This window comes from Gallinula chloropus, assembly GCF_964237585.1.
Source record: "Gallinula chloropus genome assembly, chromosome: 21".
Taxonomy (NCBI): Eukaryota; Metazoa; Chordata; class Aves; order Gruiformes; family Rallidae; genus Gallinula; species Gallinula chloropus.
In genome coordinates, this window is record NC_140106.1 from 4,645,624 (window position 1) to 4,666,514 (window position 20,891).

At 39.1% G+C, this 20,891-nt stretch overlaps 1 protein-coding gene and 1 pseudogene across 2 annotated transcripts in view; both read right to left on the reverse strand.

Moving 5' to 3' along the window:
• LOC311199751 (tubulin polyglutamylase TTLL13-like) overlaps positions 1-20,891 on the reverse strand; it is a 138,294-nt pseudogene that overhangs the window by 53,497 nt on the left and 63,906 nt on the right. The gene's annotated exons all lie outside the window — the stretch shown is intronic.
• LOC311199716 (DNA mismatch repair protein Msh3-like) overlaps positions 1-20,891 on the reverse strand; it is a gene marked incomplete at its 5' end in the record, with an annotated part of 81,301 nt that overhangs the window by 36,093 nt on the left and 24,317 nt on the right. The window contains 3 exons of the mRNA XM_084273851.1: positions 2,741-2,909; positions 4,943-5,130; positions 11,327-11,459. Of these exons, the coding sequence (XP_084129977.1) occupies positions 2,741-2,909; positions 4,943-5,130; positions 11,327-11,459 (490 nt within the window). The remainder of the gene's footprint in view (positions 1-2,740; positions 2,910-4,942; positions 5,131-11,326; positions 11,460-20,891) is intronic.

The window sequence follows — 20,891 nt, forward strand, 5'->3', positions numbered from 1 at the left end:
CCCTGAGCTCTGCCACCCCCACAGTAAAGAAGTTCCTCCTCATGTTTAGCTGGAACTTCCTATATTTCACTTTGTACCCATTGCCTCTGTCCTGTTGCAGGGCATCACTGTCAAAAGACTGACCCTGTTCTCCTGACACCCAGCCTACAAGTATTTAAAAGGACTGGTAAGATCCTCCCTCAGTCTCACCTAGGCTAAAGAGTCCCAAGTCCCTCAGCCTTACGAGTAAGATGTGCTTTCCTGCCCAGGGATCAGTGATTCCTATTGAGCCATATTTACCTACAGTATTTCACAGACAAGAGCTCAAAACCTCAAATGCTAGCACTGCATGTACAGTACCTTCCTTCACGTTTGGATCAATTGGAGTTCAGAAATGGAAAGAACAGAGGAAACCAGCAGTAATGGCAAGAAGCTCAGTACAGTGAAATTTACATTACGTCTTTCCTGCAGTATTTTATACAATTCATGTCAGTTATTTTTATAACACCAGCCTGAGGTTCTAGACGTCAAAGAATAAAAAACACAGATGGAAAATTAATTTCCAGCAGAGATTAGATTAGCCCAGTATCTGATCACCTTTACAGAAATGCCCAAGACTCATCTGACAAAGCTCTTACATTACAGTTAGTATGATGTAGATAAAACCTTCCACACCTCACCAGAATACCCAGCAATCACCTTAGACTACAAACAAGAAGAATAACCCTAACATGAGCACACTCCAGAATGGACAGACTACACTAGTTCTTAATTTACCTAAAACACCTTGAAAATAATCGGTACCTCTGAAACCCTGAAGTTGCATAATACACAAGACAAAGATTTGAAAATGAATCAACTGCTGCTGCTACTAGTAGTGTTGCTGATGTGCTAGTATTGCATTTTTTTCTTGAATTTTAGCTCAAAACAATTAAGCAAGCCGTGTTCATGAAGAGTAGTCAGAAAACAAGACCATATTTGTGTCTATGCTAGACGACTAACTGAACTCAGAACAGTTACACAGCCAGTTCAATTGCCTGGTGTGTTTGTGTGGCTAGCAAGAAATAAGTAGAGAGGTTGCAATCTTCTTCAAAACAACAAAAACATTTCCTTTTTTACCCTTTAATTCTTAGGCCTATTATATAAATATGTGCAGTATTAAATAAACTGGGCCTGAAGCACTGCTTATCAGGAAGCAAACTTTTCCCAAATGTAGCAATTTCTCTCTAAATCCTGCCTGAAAAGAATAGCAATGCTATCACTATCTGGACAGCTTTCTGTCCTGTTTAGTGATGCTATTAGTTACATTAGAGGTCTGGAAATGAAAGATAAGACAGATATGGATGTAACCTCATATTTTTGAAAAGGTGTATGTCAAGTGGATCTTCACAAATTTAAGTTAATAAACTGTGGGCTGACTGCATTCATAATAGTGTGTTTGGAGGGCACACATGCAGGAGCAAAGAATCTGAGTGCCTCCCTGACAGAACGTCTGTTCTCTGAATGTGTTCAGAGTGGGAAGATAAAGAGAACAGATTTCCTGGCAGCTTCTTTTTCTTCCAGAACCAGCAAACCATAAACCTACTTCTGACCAGTCCTGTTGCAAAGAAGTGCTTGAACACAACATCTATCAGAGTGCTAGAGTGCTACAACAGCACAAGTTCTGAGGAAGGCTGAGCTTAACTCAGACTCGTGTCTATGCTTTGCTCCTCCCCTTCAATTCCCTTTCCTCACTGACCCTCTTCTCTAACCCTTCCTCTTTTGTGTCTTTTGATGTCTGCAATACACTCATACCAGATGTAATTAAATGACAGATAGCTTTAACTTGTGCAGCTCCATTAATGAATTTCCCAAGATAGAGCTCTTTGCCTGCAATGGTTTCTGAGCTGTCTGCTGCTACAAGGGGCCCCTCTAAAACAGGCATAGTTAACTGGTGGTTTCTGAAACTCTCCAGTTCAGACCTGGCTACTTTCTTGATACTCTCCTCTTTCATCAACTCTTCCCTCTTTCACACACATGTCATCATCCAACTCTTAAGCCAGTATTTCAGAGAAATCCTTCAAATCCTGGCTCTTTCCTTCCTCATGCAATACCGAAATGCACTCTTCCACATTTCCTCTTGGACTTAGCATCTTAGCTGACATCCTCCCCAACTCTCCTGCCACATGTTTGTTCTTCTGAACCTCAGTAGCAAAAGAAATATCCACCCAAGGTCTTTATCAAGTGATACTCTAACTCATCCCTTCTCCCATCCCCTCTCAGCATTGTCTATTTGCTCCCTGCTGCATCTCTTGGGTCTTTCTCAGCGTCCCAGGTCCTCAGTGGGACGGTGATCTGCTTCCAGCTTCATACCACACTGTCCTCACTGATTCATCTCTTTTACTCTCAACCCTCATTCAGTTGCCAAGCTAATTTCTTTTCCCAACTTTCTGTGGAGTTTTCCCCAGGTCTCCCACTCTCAGTTCCAGCGCAATGCTGAACAGTGGTATCTCACTGATACTTTCAATTCAATACACAAAAAAGCAAAGCATTACTGAAACAAATTTGACTGCAGTAATGTGGTTTTATTATTTAAATCACCAAAGAAATTGACTTAAATAAAGTGACACTGTCAAAAACCTGTTTTTTGAAGTTGTGCAAATATAGGCAAATGACCTGATCAAGTACCATGCTAAATGAAGAGAGTTCTAGTTAAGCCTAGCTTTTAAGCTATTTTCTAGACAAGCAAGGGAACAGCCATCCATAATAGACACCATATTAGCTCTTGACCAGAAACTGTAACATACTCGGCAGAAGGATTCTTGATCTGTTTACGAATGTCTACCAGATGCAACTGGATTTTAGAAAGCACATCCGAGATCTCCTCTTTTTTCTTTCTGATGACAGGGAAGTCCGTAAGGTCCTTGAACAATTGGGTTTTATCTCCAGTCCTATCCATAAGAAGCAAAAGATATAGTAATGGTAAAACCAAAAGACACACTCCCCAATTCTACTGGCTGTGTCCATATTTTTATTTGTTATTCTCACTTAATACTAGCTTCATTCCTCTCTCAGTAAGTTTTTTCTGTTATTTCTTCATAGTACAGCACATTTACCAAAAGCTGCTATGCACAGTATATAAACACAAAGGCATTTAAACACTGATAGTCCTTTCCCCATTGTATTAAAAAACCCATCTATTGCTATTGCTTTCTACTCGTCTACATTATATTTGCCCTTCTATGCCAAACCCTGCTGACTTGGATTTCTGTCATCTCTCAGTGTGCATCCTGCGGCTTTATGCTTGTTTTCCCTTAGTCAAGTAAAGCAAGAAAAGGAATCACAAGACAGATCGTTCCCTTCTGGCTCAATCCAGAATTTCAGAATACAACTGTTGTCCCAACATGGAGGATCCCAAGTACAGACAACCCCTTTTACCATGATCAAAAGTGAAGCTCTAGATAATTACTGCATAACAGGAACACAGATTTTTTTGCATATTTAGAATTTGTCCAAATTTGGACAGATTTTAATGAGGATTACAAAGAAAAAAACATCCTACAAAGTTCTCATCAAAGCAGAATGTCACCAGGAGTTTTTCAGAGTACCTTGCTTCTTTTCTAAAGAAATGATTAACCAGAGCAGTTTTTAATACATGCAAAAAATCTGCTCTTTTCTAGTCTTAATGTCAGAAAATGACAAAATAGTTTTGGCTGCAATATCTCAGCTCAGGATTGAAACCTGAAATAACATCATTCAAATATTTAAAACTGGAAGCCGAACAAACTATTAAAAATATTGTTGTCATCAAAAGTAACAAAAATTTAAGTTGTCCTAATAACTATCAGGCAAACAACAAAAAGTAGTACAAACAGGCCTAAATGAACTGAAGTATACATTTGTACTTTAGAGCAAATACAAAACTGTACCATTTAATTAGATAATTACCTTGAAATCTAATATTTGGAGAACAAATAGTTAGCAAACTGAAAGTACTAAAACACAAAAATAATAGAAAGTCTCATTTTCTACTTATATCAATACCCCTTTTGCTTGAGAATGAAACTACAGATGGAGCCAGTGACCATACAGGTAACGCAAAGCTGGACTTTGATTTTGCATTACACAGGATTATTATATAAGTGACAGTAAAGATGCCATTTGTAAATACAGTACTAATTTTTAGAAATGATTTTGTGCTAATTAGACTTGTTTCCATGGGAATGGAAAGGATAAAATGATCGGTAGTAGCCAGCAGCTGATTGTGAAGACTGTCACTATGTGATGTACACCAAAAATTCAAAAACTGACAGTTTAAAAACCCCAACATAAAACCCAACATCTCAAACTCCCCTTAACCCTTAATCTCAAACTCCTCCCTGGAGCAAAGGGCCACTTTTGAAAACTATTACAGGATTTACCTGCACTATACAACTAACACAATGCAATATACACATGCACGTGCAAGCATGCATGTAGCTGTCAACTGCATATTCTCTGTTGTTAGTGAGCATATAAATGTATTTTTAAGAAGGATGGTGGGACATGCAAAGCTTTGAAAAATTTTCACAAACAGTAGTAGAAGCCACATTCCTGACTGCAAAGCAGCCACTTTGCTAAAGGTCAAGTCTCACTTCAAAAGGAATAGCTTAAAAACAAAGTATTTCATAAATTGTTAAACAATTTAACATGAGCAAAACACATTTTGCTATAAATTCATTCCCCCAAAGAGCCAAGAAACTAAAAAACTCTTCAACCTGAGGCAGATATCCACTAGGCAAAATATTTGCTTGCCTGGTTTAGGGGAAGGGTATGAGCTGTAGAAAAGCACAATCTCTGCTTAACTATAAGCAACCTGTACATATATAAAATCAAAAATATAAACCTAGGGTATATTAAAATAAGATGTGTAATTCACATAACTGAATACATGTAGTCAGCAAGCCCACAAGGCACAGAAGACTAATCTATTTTCTCTACTTACTTGGCTGCTTCTTCATTAAGGATCTTTAAATAATGTTTTACTGGGGAGAGAAGTTCTGGGATTTCCAAAAGCACATTTTGTAATAGTGGAGTTTTCATTTGAGAATGTATGACTGGAACAAGAGCTTGAATTTCCAAATCCAGACGGGACAGGGTGCTGAGTATCAAGAAAAACTCTTGGGTTGAGCACTGAGAAAGAAGGCAATATGTAAACCATTACAGTGTATTTTCATTTAATCCTACATAGTTGGGGTTTTTTTGCTTTCAGAAAATGACATAAAATACAGTTTAAATGAATTAACTGTAACACAGTTGCATAATCATCACATTCAAAAGGTTAATAAAGCATACTAATTGTTTTAACCATTGTTGTCAACAAACAGTTGAGAGCTGATGTACATTACACTTTTTGCTGGATGGTGGTCTGTAGCACATATGCAGTACACAAATAGCTGAAAAATGGACTAATTATGTGCAAGAATCAAAAACGCAGGCTGAGAAACTTTATGAGTACCACAACTTCTCCATATGGATTTCTGCATCTATGTGCTGTTATCTGAATCCCCAGGCTGCTGTTTTGGCAAGAGGGGGTTTGGAAAGACAAGGTCAGGCACTAAGAGGCAGAGTCTTGGAATAAGAACACAGAAAATAAAAGAAAAAAAAAACCACAGAAAGAGAAAACCAGCAGTCATTGCTTAAAGTGCTTGTAGCTATTGCCAGTTTCAGCCTCTGTCAGGTCACTCCTAGGTCTATGTAATAAGAACACACTAACCTGGACTTTGCCTTTCATCCTCTCCTCAATAGGTAGAAAGAGATTGTTCTACCTATGTCAGACAGTTAGCCAGGTACCACAGAAGAGGAATCTTCCAGATTTCAGCCAATACCACACAGCACTTTCAGAGCTTGCTTCATGATATCCACAGAGCAGGAGCATATTGGTTCCCATAAAGCAGCTTCTCACCATAAACAGTGAAACTCCTTTTTTAAACATTAACATGACTTCTGATGTGGCTCAAATATTTTGCTGTTAGATTCCAGACACTCTTCAAACTCATCAGTTTGCTACCTTCAGTTCATTTCCAAGCATTAGGCAGGACTTTGCAAGCAGTTAACAACTTTAACAGAACGTTGCACTTCCTGCCACGCTCGGAATCCCCTCCATGCAGATGTCCTATTCAACTCTTAGTTACCTGTGGAAGTCATGCTCCACCTGATAGCACGTTTGGTTTTGTGCTACACAACATTTGCATACTAAACGGAACTCAGAGACACTTAATGCCTTCAAACCCTGCTAAATTCAGTGTCACTCCAAGACAATTCCATTTGAGGTTTGAAAAAAGTTGTCCATAAATAGTTATGCCAGCATTTTTTCACATTTTACTGATCCATAGGAACATTCCTTCTTCAGTTTTCTGAACTTCTCCCATCAATCAACTGACACTACTGAAAAGCCATGTTTACATTCCTCATCAGAGGAAGTAAAGTGTTTTGGTTTTGCGTGGCTGGGTTCTGGTGGAGAAGGGGAGCTGCAGGGGTGGCTTCTGCAAGAAGCAGCCAGAAGCTCTCTGCAGGCCCCACAGAGCAAACAGCAGCCAGCTGATGGTCAGAGTCATTGCTGACCAAGGCTGAGGCCATCAGCGATGGTCACAGTGCCTCTGGGAACCACATTGGGAGAAAAAACCCACAAGCAGCTGCTTTTTGCCCCCAGAGAAGGGGGTGAGAAGGTGTAAGAAACTGTGCAGACACCAAGGCTGGTGAGAAGTGAAGAGGAGGTGCACCAGGTGCCAGAGAGAAAGATGCCCCTGCAGCCCCTGGAGAAACCCATGGTGGAGCGGGTGTCCCCCCACAGCCCATGGAAAAGGCTGAGACCCCCCCTGCAGCCCGCGGAGAGGCCCCTTATATTCCAGGTCCTTATATTCCAACGAATTACATGATTACCATTTCCTTTCAGAAACTAATCCATAAAGCAGTAAGTATTGCCATGTAAAAGTTTTATCCAATAGCCTCAACTTCCCATCCATTAAATTAATACTCTCCTGTATTACACTAACTCAACTCCCTCTTTGCTCTTAATACTCTTCAGATATCTCTAAACCTTCTGACATCTTTTAATCATCAATTTAACCACACAATAATCTTCTGATCTATCCTCATGAACAGTCCATTATTCAGCCACATGAAAACTTTGGCAGTCCCCTGCACTTGCTGCAATTTATCAACATCTTTCTGATAATCTGGAATTTACTTATTCTATCTTGTAAAAGCTCTAACAAAATAAAATAAAATAATAAAACAGTAAATCTGTCAATGGCATCTGAAGTCAAAGCACAAAGGAAAGGTCTGAAAGACTAAACAGGTGATAAATCCAGTCTTGGACTCAACGTCAAAATAAAGTGCAGTATGACTGACTGCATCATCATCATCAACCTTGATGCACATAAAGGACAAAATTCTGGAAGACTTCCTTTGACTACAAAATTACTCAAAGAAGTAAAGGCTGAAGCCTTGCTACACAAAACTGTGAAGTAGGTCCCTGGAGCATCAAGTGATTCACAGGAGAACAATGTCCAGAAAAGAAGAACAAGCAAATACGGACTTTAAGAAACATATCAGTTTAACAGGTGGCATTTTTTGGGCTTTTCTTTACATTATTCTTTTTAAAAAAGAATTCCAATAGTTATTTAATTACTACACTACCTATAGGAGGGTGGGTTACAAATATGCAAGAACACCTGTCTGAGGAGTTCTTCCACCAGGGTGGTGAGGCTGGTAAAGGTGAGGCTTCAATAACAGGAGGAAGCCAGGTTTTTATAGTGTCACCTATAAAAGAATCTGTGGAGGGAAAAAACACACACACACAAACTTGGTTGTGTATAAAAGATACTGTAAACAACCCTGAAAGTAATCAAGAGATGTCTTGAAGGATGCTTAATGAATATGCTGAAGCTTCTCACAGCAACTCTGATAGTCTACACACCACAACAGTCACCTAATGAGTTAAAAAAAATCGATGCTACTGTGGGATACAATCTACAGGTGGGAAATTCAACATGCTTTACTGCAAACAACTTTGTTAAACACAACACTCCCAAGAAAGAGAGTAAACATCCCTATTTTGTGCTTATTCAGAGTATTACTGTTTCCCCTGGCTTCATTTTGGTAGCACTGCAGGACTTCGCATCTAAAATTTAATGGCTCCGCTGAAGAAATGATTTACTAAGCAAACCGATAACTTGGAACAGACACATAAAAATAACTCCAAAAAGCTGGGCCCCATTAAGTGGGAGTTTTAGTCAAAAAAAGAATGTTTGCTGAGCAGAGGGTACAAATAAAACAAACATTTATGGATCAAGCCTGTATAAATATTTATCTTCTGAAACACACTGCATGAAACCAGGCATGAAAACAGCAAATAACATCAGAATGGCCCTGCAGGAAACATTTTTACAAGTACCCATGGCACGTGTTCTCTGTGTTGGTTTTTAGACCTACTCAAGCACAGGTCTCTGACAGCTCTGTGCACTCCAAGGCAAGACTATGCAGTCATCACTTTGAGACAAAAAAAGTAGTGTCCTGCCATTTGTATTTCCTACAGTCCTGAGGTGTAGATCACAAAAGGAAATGTATGTGGCCTAAAGTTTTTTCCTTTACTCCGTGGCTCTCTCCAAGGGCTACAGGACATGGCTAAAATAGTTACAGAAGGCATTGAGACAGTGTCTTCCAGCAAGATCTAAATCTGCACCAACTCCAGGCACTGCTGCCTCTCAGTTTACTGCTGAAGTCAACTTCTGAATGCTACCAAGAAGTCTTCAAACAATTAATCTCCAGCCATACTTCTCTTGCCATAGAGAAGGGTGAGGCCATTCTGCTGTTGACAGTGTTTCTGCCTTGAAAGATGTCAGGTACTGGAGCTGCAGGAACTGAGAACAACCGGTCCTCATATATTAATTCCACTCTCCATAGCAACAGCAACATTGCTTGTCTCCTTAACCATTCCCTAGTTCTCTTCCAGGCTGGAGCAAACCCACCACTAGCAATACAACCTCCAAGGTTAATATCTAATTCCCACTACAAAGAATGCTGTTCTAATACCAGGTTGCTCATACCTGGGGGCAGATCAGCAATATTTCTTGGTGGTTTGGGGTAATGGGAAGTTATGGAGGGTCAAATTAACAACTGCCAATTTGAATGATACTACCAGATGAGAATCATTAGCAGACTTTAAAAAAGGAAAATATACAATGATGCTATTTACTCAAAGACCTCCAATAAAAATGCTTTGCCTTGCAAAGTCAGTTCCAAACCAAAGCAATTTTGGGCCTTCTGTTTTTTCCTGTCTCCTCTAGAGGTTACTAGTGCAACGTGCAGTCCATGACAAAATACCTGCAGTGGCTGACCTGAATGAAAGATGTTTGGAACATCTGAGATAATCCAGCCACCTCTGTACAGTGCTGAGGTCTCCTTTCATGAAACATTCCTCCTCAAATTCTAATGTCATTGAAATCTAAATCACAGAATCACAAGGTTGAAAAAACCTTTAAGATCATCAAAAGGACCTGAAGGATTAAATATTTGTCACATTCACCTATTTTTCCTGCAGTTGACATTGAATTAACAAGCCTGTATTACAGCATATTTCCTTGGTTAAGCCATCAACACATTTCACTGGGAGTTTTGGAATCCTTAGTGGGAATAAATTGCAGGGAACCTTATTTTGAGCATGTGAGAGATGGACATCTGGAATTAACAGAACTGGAAAGGCTCCTAGTGGGAGATTAAATGGCAGAGTTTAATGGATACTCCAAAAAAAAATCATGAAAACCAGTAACTCTGTGTTCTTGAATATGTATCTGTTTTGCAGAGACCTTTCTTCAGGCTCCCTATTCACTGTCTGTCTAGACTATGGAATCTGTTTCCCCAAGTTTGCTTTTGATTCTTTATTCAAAACAGACACAGTTTTTCAGGGACACTGTCATCTCCTCAAACTCCTAAAGATCTTCAGTCCTCTGGGCACTCTCCACAGTGTTCTGCAATGAATGACAAACTAGACTTTTACCAAGTGAAGCAAACTCATCAAAGGAAGAGTGTGCTTGGAGCTCCCCCCACCCCATTTACCCTTCTTCATAGTCTTGCTGGTGCACTTCTCACCCACAACGTCTTTCCACCATCTGAATCACTAAACATGTAACTTCTTGCTACAGTGGCTGTTGTTAAAATAAACTACAGTCACCTCATTCCAAAAATCCTATGAAAATACAGGGGCTCTGAATGGTTCCACCTAAATAGTGGCTTTAAAGCAGAGAAGAGCAATCAGGCTTTGAAATAGAAGGGGACACAGGTACAAAATAATACTGAAAAAAAAGGGGCCAGAAAAAAAGGGAAGCACAGAATAGCAGTAGAGATTTGCCAGGATGTTGTGAGACACAGATGTATCCCTACAAACCTTCTTAGGTATCACTCAACCTGAAATTAGTTAAACCATTGAAAAGTAAATTTTCCAATTCCTGGACAGTTGTTTTGAACGAACAATTATATCATGTGGATACAGCACACTTTAGAGGCTGAGGAAGTTGGTGGACTCAGCCCTTTCAAATACCATTACAGCTGGATCTCTGTATCCATTCATTGAAATACACAAGTCTTTCTGCTGCAACACATTAGGGCTTTAAAAATTATTCCAGAACAGAATTTCAGATTTTCAAAGAGGAAACCTTTGTGCTGAACCATTCAAAGAAATTACAACTCTGTTCTCTTTCTACCCACCTATTCCTTCATCTAAAACAAACTGTCAAAACCCTTCTATACAGCAGTGAAATGAAAGAACATGAAGTACTGCACAGGTGCTATTAGCACATTAATCTGCTTCAACTAAGAATTGTCAGTGTCTCATTACAAGTAATTCTTATTAAAATGTGCAACTGAGATGCGAATTACAGAATTCATAAACAAATTAACATTCATTTGAAAATAGCTAGCTACAGCCAAGTGGTTTCACTTGCAAGTGTGATTTTAGATAAGTATAAAACAATGTGTTGCGTTCTGTAAAGGGAAGTAATTTATGGCACAAAGACCTATTACACCATCCCATCTCATTGAATCCAGCCACTAAATCATAAGTATCATAGATGTTTTTCCTGTTAGCATTAGCAATACAGTATATGTATTCTAGATTTCTACTCAAGACATTTCTTCTACCAGCGTATCACTGACACAAAATAAGGTTCTACCATAAGACAAAAATAATTTTTATAACTTGCATCCCTTTAGGATGTCAGCCTCAGTCTTACTAAGAATATTGTTAAACAAACAGGAAAACCTATGGAAGTATATTAAGACAGAATAATGCTATTTAGAAAACAATAAATTAGGATAATTACGGGTATACCTTTTTATGAAAAACACTGCAGAGGCCTCTCTCTATATCTGGCAGCTTACAAAGAAGATTTCGAATCTGACCAAATACAGTGGATTCTGACTGTAGAATTTCAGACACAGCATCAAGCCGGGCGTTTATTTCACTGTAAAAGAATAATCATAAGATCAATAAAGCAAAACTCTGTTCCTCTGACAGGCAGCCACAGAACTAGTGAACTTTCTCCTCTAGTTTGTTTAGGTTTTGCTGCATTGTGTTTTTTTAAAAACTTTGACTAAGGGCACATAGTAGGCAAGAATTAATAAATGCTGAGAAATTCAGACTTTCATTTCAGATGCAAGAAAAACCTTACATAGAAGCTTATTAAGCCTTCCTTTGGCTCAAACAACAAAACATAAATTTCATGTTCTTCTAGTGGTACACAGTATGAGCAGCACTGAATCTTGAATACTTAACCTTAAATTTGCAAGTAAGTTCCAGGGGGGAGAGGGAGGCTGGGGGGCGGGACAGACGGGGGGAGATTAGGCTTGAACTCTATAAAGTATACTTTATTCCAAAAGGGTATAAATATTAGTTATCATTTTGCCTGTTTTTTTTATCCTGACCAGCAACTGGCAATAACATGAATCAGAACCATGTTGGGGTTTTGGCTGCCTTTTTTTTTTTTAACTTCCAAAATCTGTAACATCAAATCTCCACATTTCAGGACTTACGTGAAACAGTGAGGAAATACTTCTTATGCACAGAAACAATTCTGTAGTTCTTTGCACCTCCCTTACAATCATATTCTTGCAGCCATTATTGGAAAAGAGCTTTTAAAATGGACAACTTACTGCCAAGATTCACCTGTATCCACACTGATGCTAATGGCACAGCTAAAATTTCTACCAGGTCCATGAACTGGCTGTAGTTTGCAGACCTAAGCTTAACTCCCATTTCTGCTTTTTTGTGCAACCAAATTGCCTCCTTGCTACCTTCTAGGCAAAGACTGAGATTAGGATTACAGGGGTGCTTCCAAAACATACAGGTTAAGAGTTTATCTTTGGGAGCTGGTGAGCCAAAGCACTGTCAGTTCATGCAGCCCAAAGGAAACAGAGCGAAAGGTAGCTAGCTGGCTGAGGGACAGCACTGAAACGGACATGTCAAAGCTGAATAGCACCATCCCTCTGAATGCAGCTTTTCCACCTTCAGGCCTTATCTCTAAGGTGCAGAGTTTGTGTGCGCTACAAAACTGAGTCGACTAGGTGAAAGTTGTGCTCAGACTGCTGAGGTTTCACCACAAAAACATCTGCTCTGTGGGTACAAGCGCGCTGGAAGGCTTTAGCTGGCGTTGGGAAAGTTTCCGGCAAGTAAGGCTAAATCTGAAACATCATGTTCCACGACACTCTAAAAATCCTCAAGACGTCCCAGTGCTTATTTTAAAACCCTTGCAGTCTCTTCCAGAATGACAACTAAGCCTTATCACAACATTCTCCTCCTGAGACAAGAAAGTTCAGAAATTCCCCAGGCTGTTCTGTGTGTGCCTGTCCACCCGTGCAGGTTAAGAACAAAGCTGTCTTCTGATACAGACACTTCATACAGCAGCCAAGTGTGTGCAAGGCAAATACAGCCCAGCCCACGTCGGTTCTCATGGACCAGCGAGATGCTTAGAGCTCAGGAAGCACAGAAGGATAAAAAGAAAGGATGCAATCAAAATGTAAGGTTTTGGGGGAGGCTGCTGCTCTTGTCCCTGACTTTTACTGCAGAACTGACTCGCCACTTTTCATTGTACCTGCTAACAAATACTATCCATGAGAAAAACAATAAAATTAGGCAGCTCCACAGGTTGCAGGCATTACAACAGACCAGCAGTCAGAGGCCTCTGGCCCTGAAGACAGCTAAATCTGAGTCCTGGAAATTTTATTACATGCCATCATGACTGGATGTGCCCTGGGATACAAATAAATCTTACAGCATTTAAGTGCCAGGATTTTTTCAGTGACCTGCTGCTTTACACTAAAACAATAAAACCAGTGAAACTACAAATGGTGTGCTTTAATCCCAGAGCAGCCTTGCTGTACATCACCAGGGTTTGCAGTGCCCCACCTGCCATCATCTACCTGGAGCACAGGTGGATGCACTCCTTCATAGCCACTATGTGAAACTGGGGACAGACTTTATGCTCACTTGACCCTGGGCACTGACTACAGAACTCCATCAGTTATCTCTGAGCTGGACCACAGCCTCTCCAATCATATCATAACCACCGAAATATTCCAGTATTTTGAAGGACTGAAATGTCAGGCTTTGTAGGCTCTGCTTAGCAGCCCTGTTGCAGGTCACAGGAATACCTTCCTCCCCATCACCATTCCACCCTTCCAGCAAAATACACAAAACTGAAAACTCTTCCCACTCCTCTGGGCAGGCAGGCAACTTGGAAGCAGCAGCAGCAGACGGCGGCTACTGTCAGTGCAACTGCTCTCAGAGGGGCTGTTTACAGCACAGAACACATTTGAGCTTTAAATCCCATCCTTAAGAGCCACAATCACGTATCTGGTGTAGAGTGGCAGGGTTACTAAGTTATGCAACCAAATAACCAAAGAGCAGACTGTTGGCATCCATACAGAGTATCCAAGACAGCAGAGATTTAAGCTTTGCGCATCAATTAGTGAGGTGCTTTACAACTGGGTAATGGAAAGGAAATTGAGAAGTGTTAATATCAGTGAGGAAGTAATAAAATACCCCGAGTAGGCAGCTTTGAAGCTAGCAAATGTTTACACTGAAATTCTGAAAGGTCACTATCATCAGCCACAACTACATTTTCATGGAGAAATATTAAAATTCACTGTACTGAAGACCCTGGAATGCTCCTCTGTGTGAAGGAGTAGTGAACTGTTAAATTATACACATGTGTACCTTAAAAAAGAAAATAATCTGTGCTTTTGTTATAAAAAGCACGTGTAAACAAAATAATTCTGTTCTAGAACATTGTCACTTAATTTGAACAGCATGATTTTATCTGTGACCAACAGTAATATGTAAAATAGCTGCAGATATTAAAAAAACCCTCCTCCCTTCAAAGCTTAATCTCCACTTTAATCATCCTCACATATGGCCATGTTACTGCAGCCCCAGCAATCTAAAACTAAGCATCCATACAGTTTTTCTGCTTTAATCCTACAAATAAGAAAGGGTCAGGAAAACGGTATCCAGTATCAAATGACCCATTTTTTCCACCTGTAAACAAAACATACCAGGTTTTCTATTTCAAAAGCCAGAAAGTATAGTGAAGAGTTATGTAAAGCTACACGTGTAACAGGAAGGAAAGACAGGGAAAAGAAATTATAAAAACAGCCAGATGACTAATTCCAAAGTATGCTTTTAAACGTTAACTATTTATACTTAAGCTAATAAACATTTTGTTGAACACCACTATATTTTACTGATCTTTGTTAAACCACCTCAGAAGACGTTTGTTCTATGCTGCACAGTTATTCAACACATCTGATGTATGGTTCGGGGTTTCTAATCTCTCATGGTCTGGAAAAATGTTCCATCAGTAGAAAATCTGAATCTAGGATTCTACAACAAAACTCAGCAGCTTATGCTAAGAACCCTTCTCACATTTTATAAACTGGCTATTACTTCATTCTCTATTTAGGTGTGATATTGGACTATTCTTTCCCATCTGTATAAACCATGTCAGCAACCTGAGCTCTATCCAACTTTCCAAACAATCTTCTGTGAAATAATGTAACATAAGTCAGTTGACTAAAAGCAATACACTTACTTCTGCTGCACCCTCCACCTCAGAATAGCATCATTAATACAATACTAAAAATCACTCTGTAATGTATTTAAACATAACACAATCTAAATGCAGAATTTTTTTATTCTAGTCACTTAAAAGAACTACTTGAAATTGAGATACCCCTTTGTATTGTTCTACTGCCAGAGGTGAACAATACAGAATACTAGCAAACACAAAAACATTTGAATCCTGAACTGAAAGTTGTTTTAACAAAGCTGAAGGCTGCAGATACGAATGCACTGTACTGAATTATCATCTGAACATCTTAACAATATAAACAGGACAGCTGTTTGCTGGCATGCTAAAAGATACGTTCGCCTCTCACACAGTGAAGCAAAACATTTTTAGATGTGATATCATTTTAATTAAAGCAGGGGGAAACTCATAACATTACTGTATAGGAACTGCAGAAAATTGTCAGTCATATAAAGTCTTTTATACAAGGTAAATAAATACAAATTGATCAGAAATCTCTTAGCTTAAGATAAATGTGTGAAGCACAAGTTCACTGATTATGGTAGTACATAGGTTCAAGTATACAGTGAATGTATAAAATGTACTAAATGTGTTTAGAAACCACAGCAATAAGCAAAACTACCAGTCACCAGAATTCAACAGCTGAAAAAATATAATGGAAGGTATGAAACAACAAACATTGCTTTCCCTCAGATACATTATCTAAATCAAAGCCTAGCAGCCCCCTGTCTAACTGCAGAATTTCAAAGGAAGAAAATGTATTACTTAACCATCGAGCAAATGCAAGATTCACAGGGGTATCAACTGTGCCTGAGGAAGTCTCTGAACTGCAAATTGCTGGAAACTGGGAGAGTGCTTGCTCTGCTCCCACTCTGCTCTGATAGTGGCTGCTTACCTAAGATAAATGTATGAAGCATTTACCTAAGCACAGTACAAGGTGAATGCTATCACAATTTCTGCTGCTTTATATTTTGTCTCACTTACACTTTTTTCATCTTCCTTCTGAACACAGTTTACAAAGACTTCATGAGCCGATCAAGTTAAAGACCATGTAAAAGAGTACAGAGTGTTTTCTGCTTCAGATCACTGTTTTACATAACAAGCAATTACTTAACCCAAAGCCATGGCAGAATTACCACTCTACAATCCATAAAAAAGTACGTATGTCTTTCTAAACAACAATCACACAAAAATACACTCGATCTCTGGCTTTTTTACCTAAGTGGCAACGTTAGAATCTGGGCAACTTTATGGGATAAATCCAGAATTGTTAATTTCTGTGGTGGCCACTGTAATTTTATGTATTAACAACAAAGAAAGAGTACAAATGGGTAATTATATCATAATTACGGCAGTGACATTTAAGTGAAACCTAAAAAAACCTTAGCAACCTTCTGGACTTGTTCACTTTTTTTTTCTATACACAGGAGAAAGAGTAATTTAGTCTCAAACCTCCTATTGTCTTACACTCCTCCAGGGAGGCTAAGCATTTCCCTAAATAAACACGCAGCCAGGAGAAGACAATATTCCTGATGGATCTCAAATACTTAACAGCAATATACAAGTAATATAAACTTTGTCTTCACATCTGTTTAAGAGATTGTGTAAAATATGCAAATGGTAATCAAACACTTTTGTTTATGCTCACACACAATGTATTTCAGCTACTGGTGACAAAAAAGGGAACTGTTAGATACTTTAGCCAACATGAATGAATTCCTGATTACTACATTTATAAGGAGTTAGACAGAGCATTCAATGGTGCCACAACAGAGCTAGCAGAAATGAATGAGTACATGTGATGATGCTGCAGTCTTTTTCTTTACTACAACAATTTTGAGATCTCAGGCATATGCTGTAACCTGCATTTGTGCATTTTGTATTGGCAGTGATGCTATAAAATCTTTATTGTTAGGAGGAAAATTTAGCCTGTGAAATTCTGATGTGGGATGGTTGGAATTTATCCCTAAATCACTGCTGCAAAGAAAGATTCTAATCCAACTCTGGGTGATGATGATGGCTAAAGGAAACCAGTTTAACTCTGAATTAAGATGGGTTTCTTTAAAGACCTTTAGGTAGTTTGTTTTACTGCCTAGGTCTCTTAATTATGGGACAAGGTCAAACTTCAAAGCCTTTCCTTTAGGATGGTACTTTGTGCACAGAAGTATAAATAAAACAGCACTCAATACATTCAAAGTCAAGAGGATTTAGAACAAGCTGGTTTCATATTCAGAAAGACATGTTGCCAACATCACTATAAAGGGATGCTCTTCTTTCCAGTGCTGCAGCACATCTCCAAATAAAGGTGACATTGCATTGGTAATACCAATTTACACTCTTTCTCTTCTTTAATAGTAGATAAGGAAGCATCTGCAGTTCTGAACTGTGCAGTTCTAAATCTGCCAAAGCTACAGTCGTTCTGTGCTCTTGCAGGCAAAGTATAGTCAAGCTAATAGAAATTATTGGTATTATCTTACAAAACTTTGTGTCAGCCTCAATAAAAGCATGATGTCATTCTACAGTGGAAGAACTGGGGTACAACAAAGCTACTGGAGTAACAGCGAGAAAAATGGAAAACTTATTTTTGAGATACTTCATTTCCCTAGCACAAAGCAAAGGTTAAAATATTTCTGGCAACTCTCTGAATACACAAAAATTTTGCCCTTCCTTGAGATTTAAACATCAGCTTTAACTAGAAAAAGATAAATTATTATAATTTGACTACAAATAAATAACAAGCGAGGAACTAGTTCTAACCATTCTAACCCATATTTACTACTGGTAAACAGTGTGCTGTGGAGACAAGATCATGAACTACATCACAGTAAAAAGCTGAAATACCTTGGGGTGAATTTGGGGACAAAAATGTGAGCTCATCCTAACAAGGTTTTAAGTGATCTGCTGATGCCCCTTGCAGCACACAAAAAGAGGTTTCATCACCATGTATTTGATGTGGTCTAGAATACTTTTTAACTAATTAGTTCCATGCTTCTGGACTTCTACTAATGGTCTGGAAGAATTTAGACTTTTTCATTTTCCATGAACTCAGCACCAGTGGCAGCATCAGAGTGTTTGACATGGAGGTGTATTGGGAATACTGAGAAAACACTGACCCTCGTGCTGGCTACACCTTGCCACTACCTCAGGGTCTGCACAGAAAGCAGGGACACTGGACCTCCAGGTGAGGTGGGTATTGCCACTTTTATCTCACTACATCTCTGTTACTGCAGAGGACCAAGACATTGATGAAACCTTTGACAACCACTCTTTTCCCATGGCACACTGACTTACATTAGAGGCGTTTAGTTTTTTGCTCTACATTTAGTCCAGGACACTAAGCATGTTCTGTGGCTTGTGCTACACCAGAACTGACACGTGTATCCTCAAAACACAGATGTGAAGTCATGTGTGCAGGCAAGAGAATGGGTGTTTGTCCTATTTCAGCACACACTAACAAGGCCTGTTGTCCCCAAAAAAGAAAGTTTCCCACGTTGTAAGTTGCATGACCGCTGAACTCTATGTTTAGGGCATTCTGCTATCCCTAATCTTATAATTAACCTCATTACGTTAGCTTCTGCATATCATACATAACATACAAAAAAACCCTAAGAGAGTTAACAGAATATGAAAAAAATACAAATTTACTTCATAAAACAGCAGCTATCATCCCAAAGAGAGAACACTGTGCAAACTACTATATTCGCATCACACACACAAGAAACATCACTTCCAGCTTTTAAAATTTTGTATTAGATACTTTCATAACTCACAAACTAAGAGCATGTTTTTCAGTCAAAGATGTTCCAACCAACTCAGCTTTCTATTTCCTTTTCTTCCTGCTCCCCCTACAGAAATTAAGCAAGAAAGGTACTTGATGGAATTTAACATTTAAAAGGCAAGATGAGCAAGGCAAGATAAGGGGTCTGTAATCCACAAAGATGGAACTCATATCAGCAGACTCCTTCAAAAAACGATGACTTTCCTGATTCCTCCTAAAAAGTTCAGTCTTCAATGATTCACACATTCTTATCTCATCATTGTATACCTAGGTGAGTAAGTGAGGACATTAGAACTTCCTTGATGAAGCCAAGGTACTGATCACTGATGATCTAACAGACAACTTCAGGATTGCCCAAATGAGCTGTCTGTACACATTCCACCTTTATTCAGTCTAGTGTATAGTTTCTCCCCTGGAAATTTAATCATCATCCCTAGTGATTTTCAACTATAAGGCACAAAGCAGTATGCAATTAATCCTCTCACTTTCTGATACACTAAGGGAAATGCATCTGCCCACTGACTAGAAAAGACGCAGCACAGAAACCCTACTTCCTCTGAAAATGTCACTCCAGGAGGCACAGGTGAATTACAATTACAGACTGTTCTCTGAGAGCATTTGTGTGCATTAATGGAAACAATATTGCTGAATGTCTGATGCACTGAGTACATGAAATTACAACAAAGTCAGAAAGGGAGAAATACGCAGAAACAAAATAGCTTTTTTAGCTTCAAGGAGGGAGCAGTGTCCCCTACAACCACAGAGCTTCCTTCCATACTGAGAAACAAGGCTAGAAAGGGGAAGTAGCAATCTGCAGAATTATGGAATCCTAGAATCTCCGGAGTTGGAAGGGACCCATAAGCATCAGTGAGTCCAACTCCTGGCTCCACACAGGCCCAGCCAAGTCAGAGCATGGGACTGAATGCATCGTCCAGAAGCTTCTTGACCTCAGTCCAGCTCAGAGGTGTGACCCCTTCCCTGGGGAGCCTGTTCCAGTGCCTGACCCCCCTCTCAGTAAAGAACCTCTTCCTAGGACCCATCCAAAACCTCCCCTGTCGCAGCTTTGAAGGAGCAAAGAGCAGAGAAAGAGAAGAAACCAAAACTGCCAATTTGTAAAGCTGGTTCTGCACTGAAACAAGGAAGAATTGCTTCTTTCTTAACCAGCAAATTTAGCTGTTTACTGAGAAGGCCTGAAGTCCCAAGCAGATTTCTGTCCTCTGCGTCCACCTAAGGGCTCTATTTTACTGTTGACTGGTATTTCACCTGCTGCAAGCTCAGAGACACTCAACTCAGTGCTGCCACACACCACACCAGAGCCTGTGCTCTGGCTCCCCCCGCCGACAGTTTTACCAGCAATTCCCAAAAGGTCGTAGAGGGTAGGGAAAAAACAGAAACCAATTGATTTCAATTCATTCCTGTAAAGTGGCCCAGCAAATCTATCTAAATGCTTTCAAGGAGAACACCAGGCACTTAACCAACTTCCACAGAATCTAATAGTATTTTAGGATAGTTACATAAAAAGCCTTTTTGGATTGGGTGAAATATATAAAAGCTACTATCACAAGAATTTATCTTTTTTTAAAAATAGCATACTGAAATCAACGTTTTTAATCTCTGCCAGAAGCTGCAGAGTGAAACAGTTTAAAAAGCGGGGCAAGTAATGCTCCTACAAATGGAAATGTTCTCTAATATTACAAATCAATCAAATAGGAAGGAAAAAATAGCTATGAGCTTTTCTTTCACTATTGAGAAAAGATCCTTACAAAAAGGCTAATAAGAAAATTAAGCAGAGATGCTTCAGAATATAGTACATAAACATATTAAAAATTCTGTCAAGGAAAAAAAGTTGGTTCCATAGAAACTTTTGTGTATTACCAACAACAGCAAGGTGCAAAAATATTGGTACACCTAATTAGAACTGTTAGAATTTAATAAAAGCTAGAGCAGTTCAATATATTTTTAAAAGTAAAACAGTAAAAAAATTATTTTAGGCAAACAAACCAAAAAGATTTTCTCTATGCTATAGCCGAAGT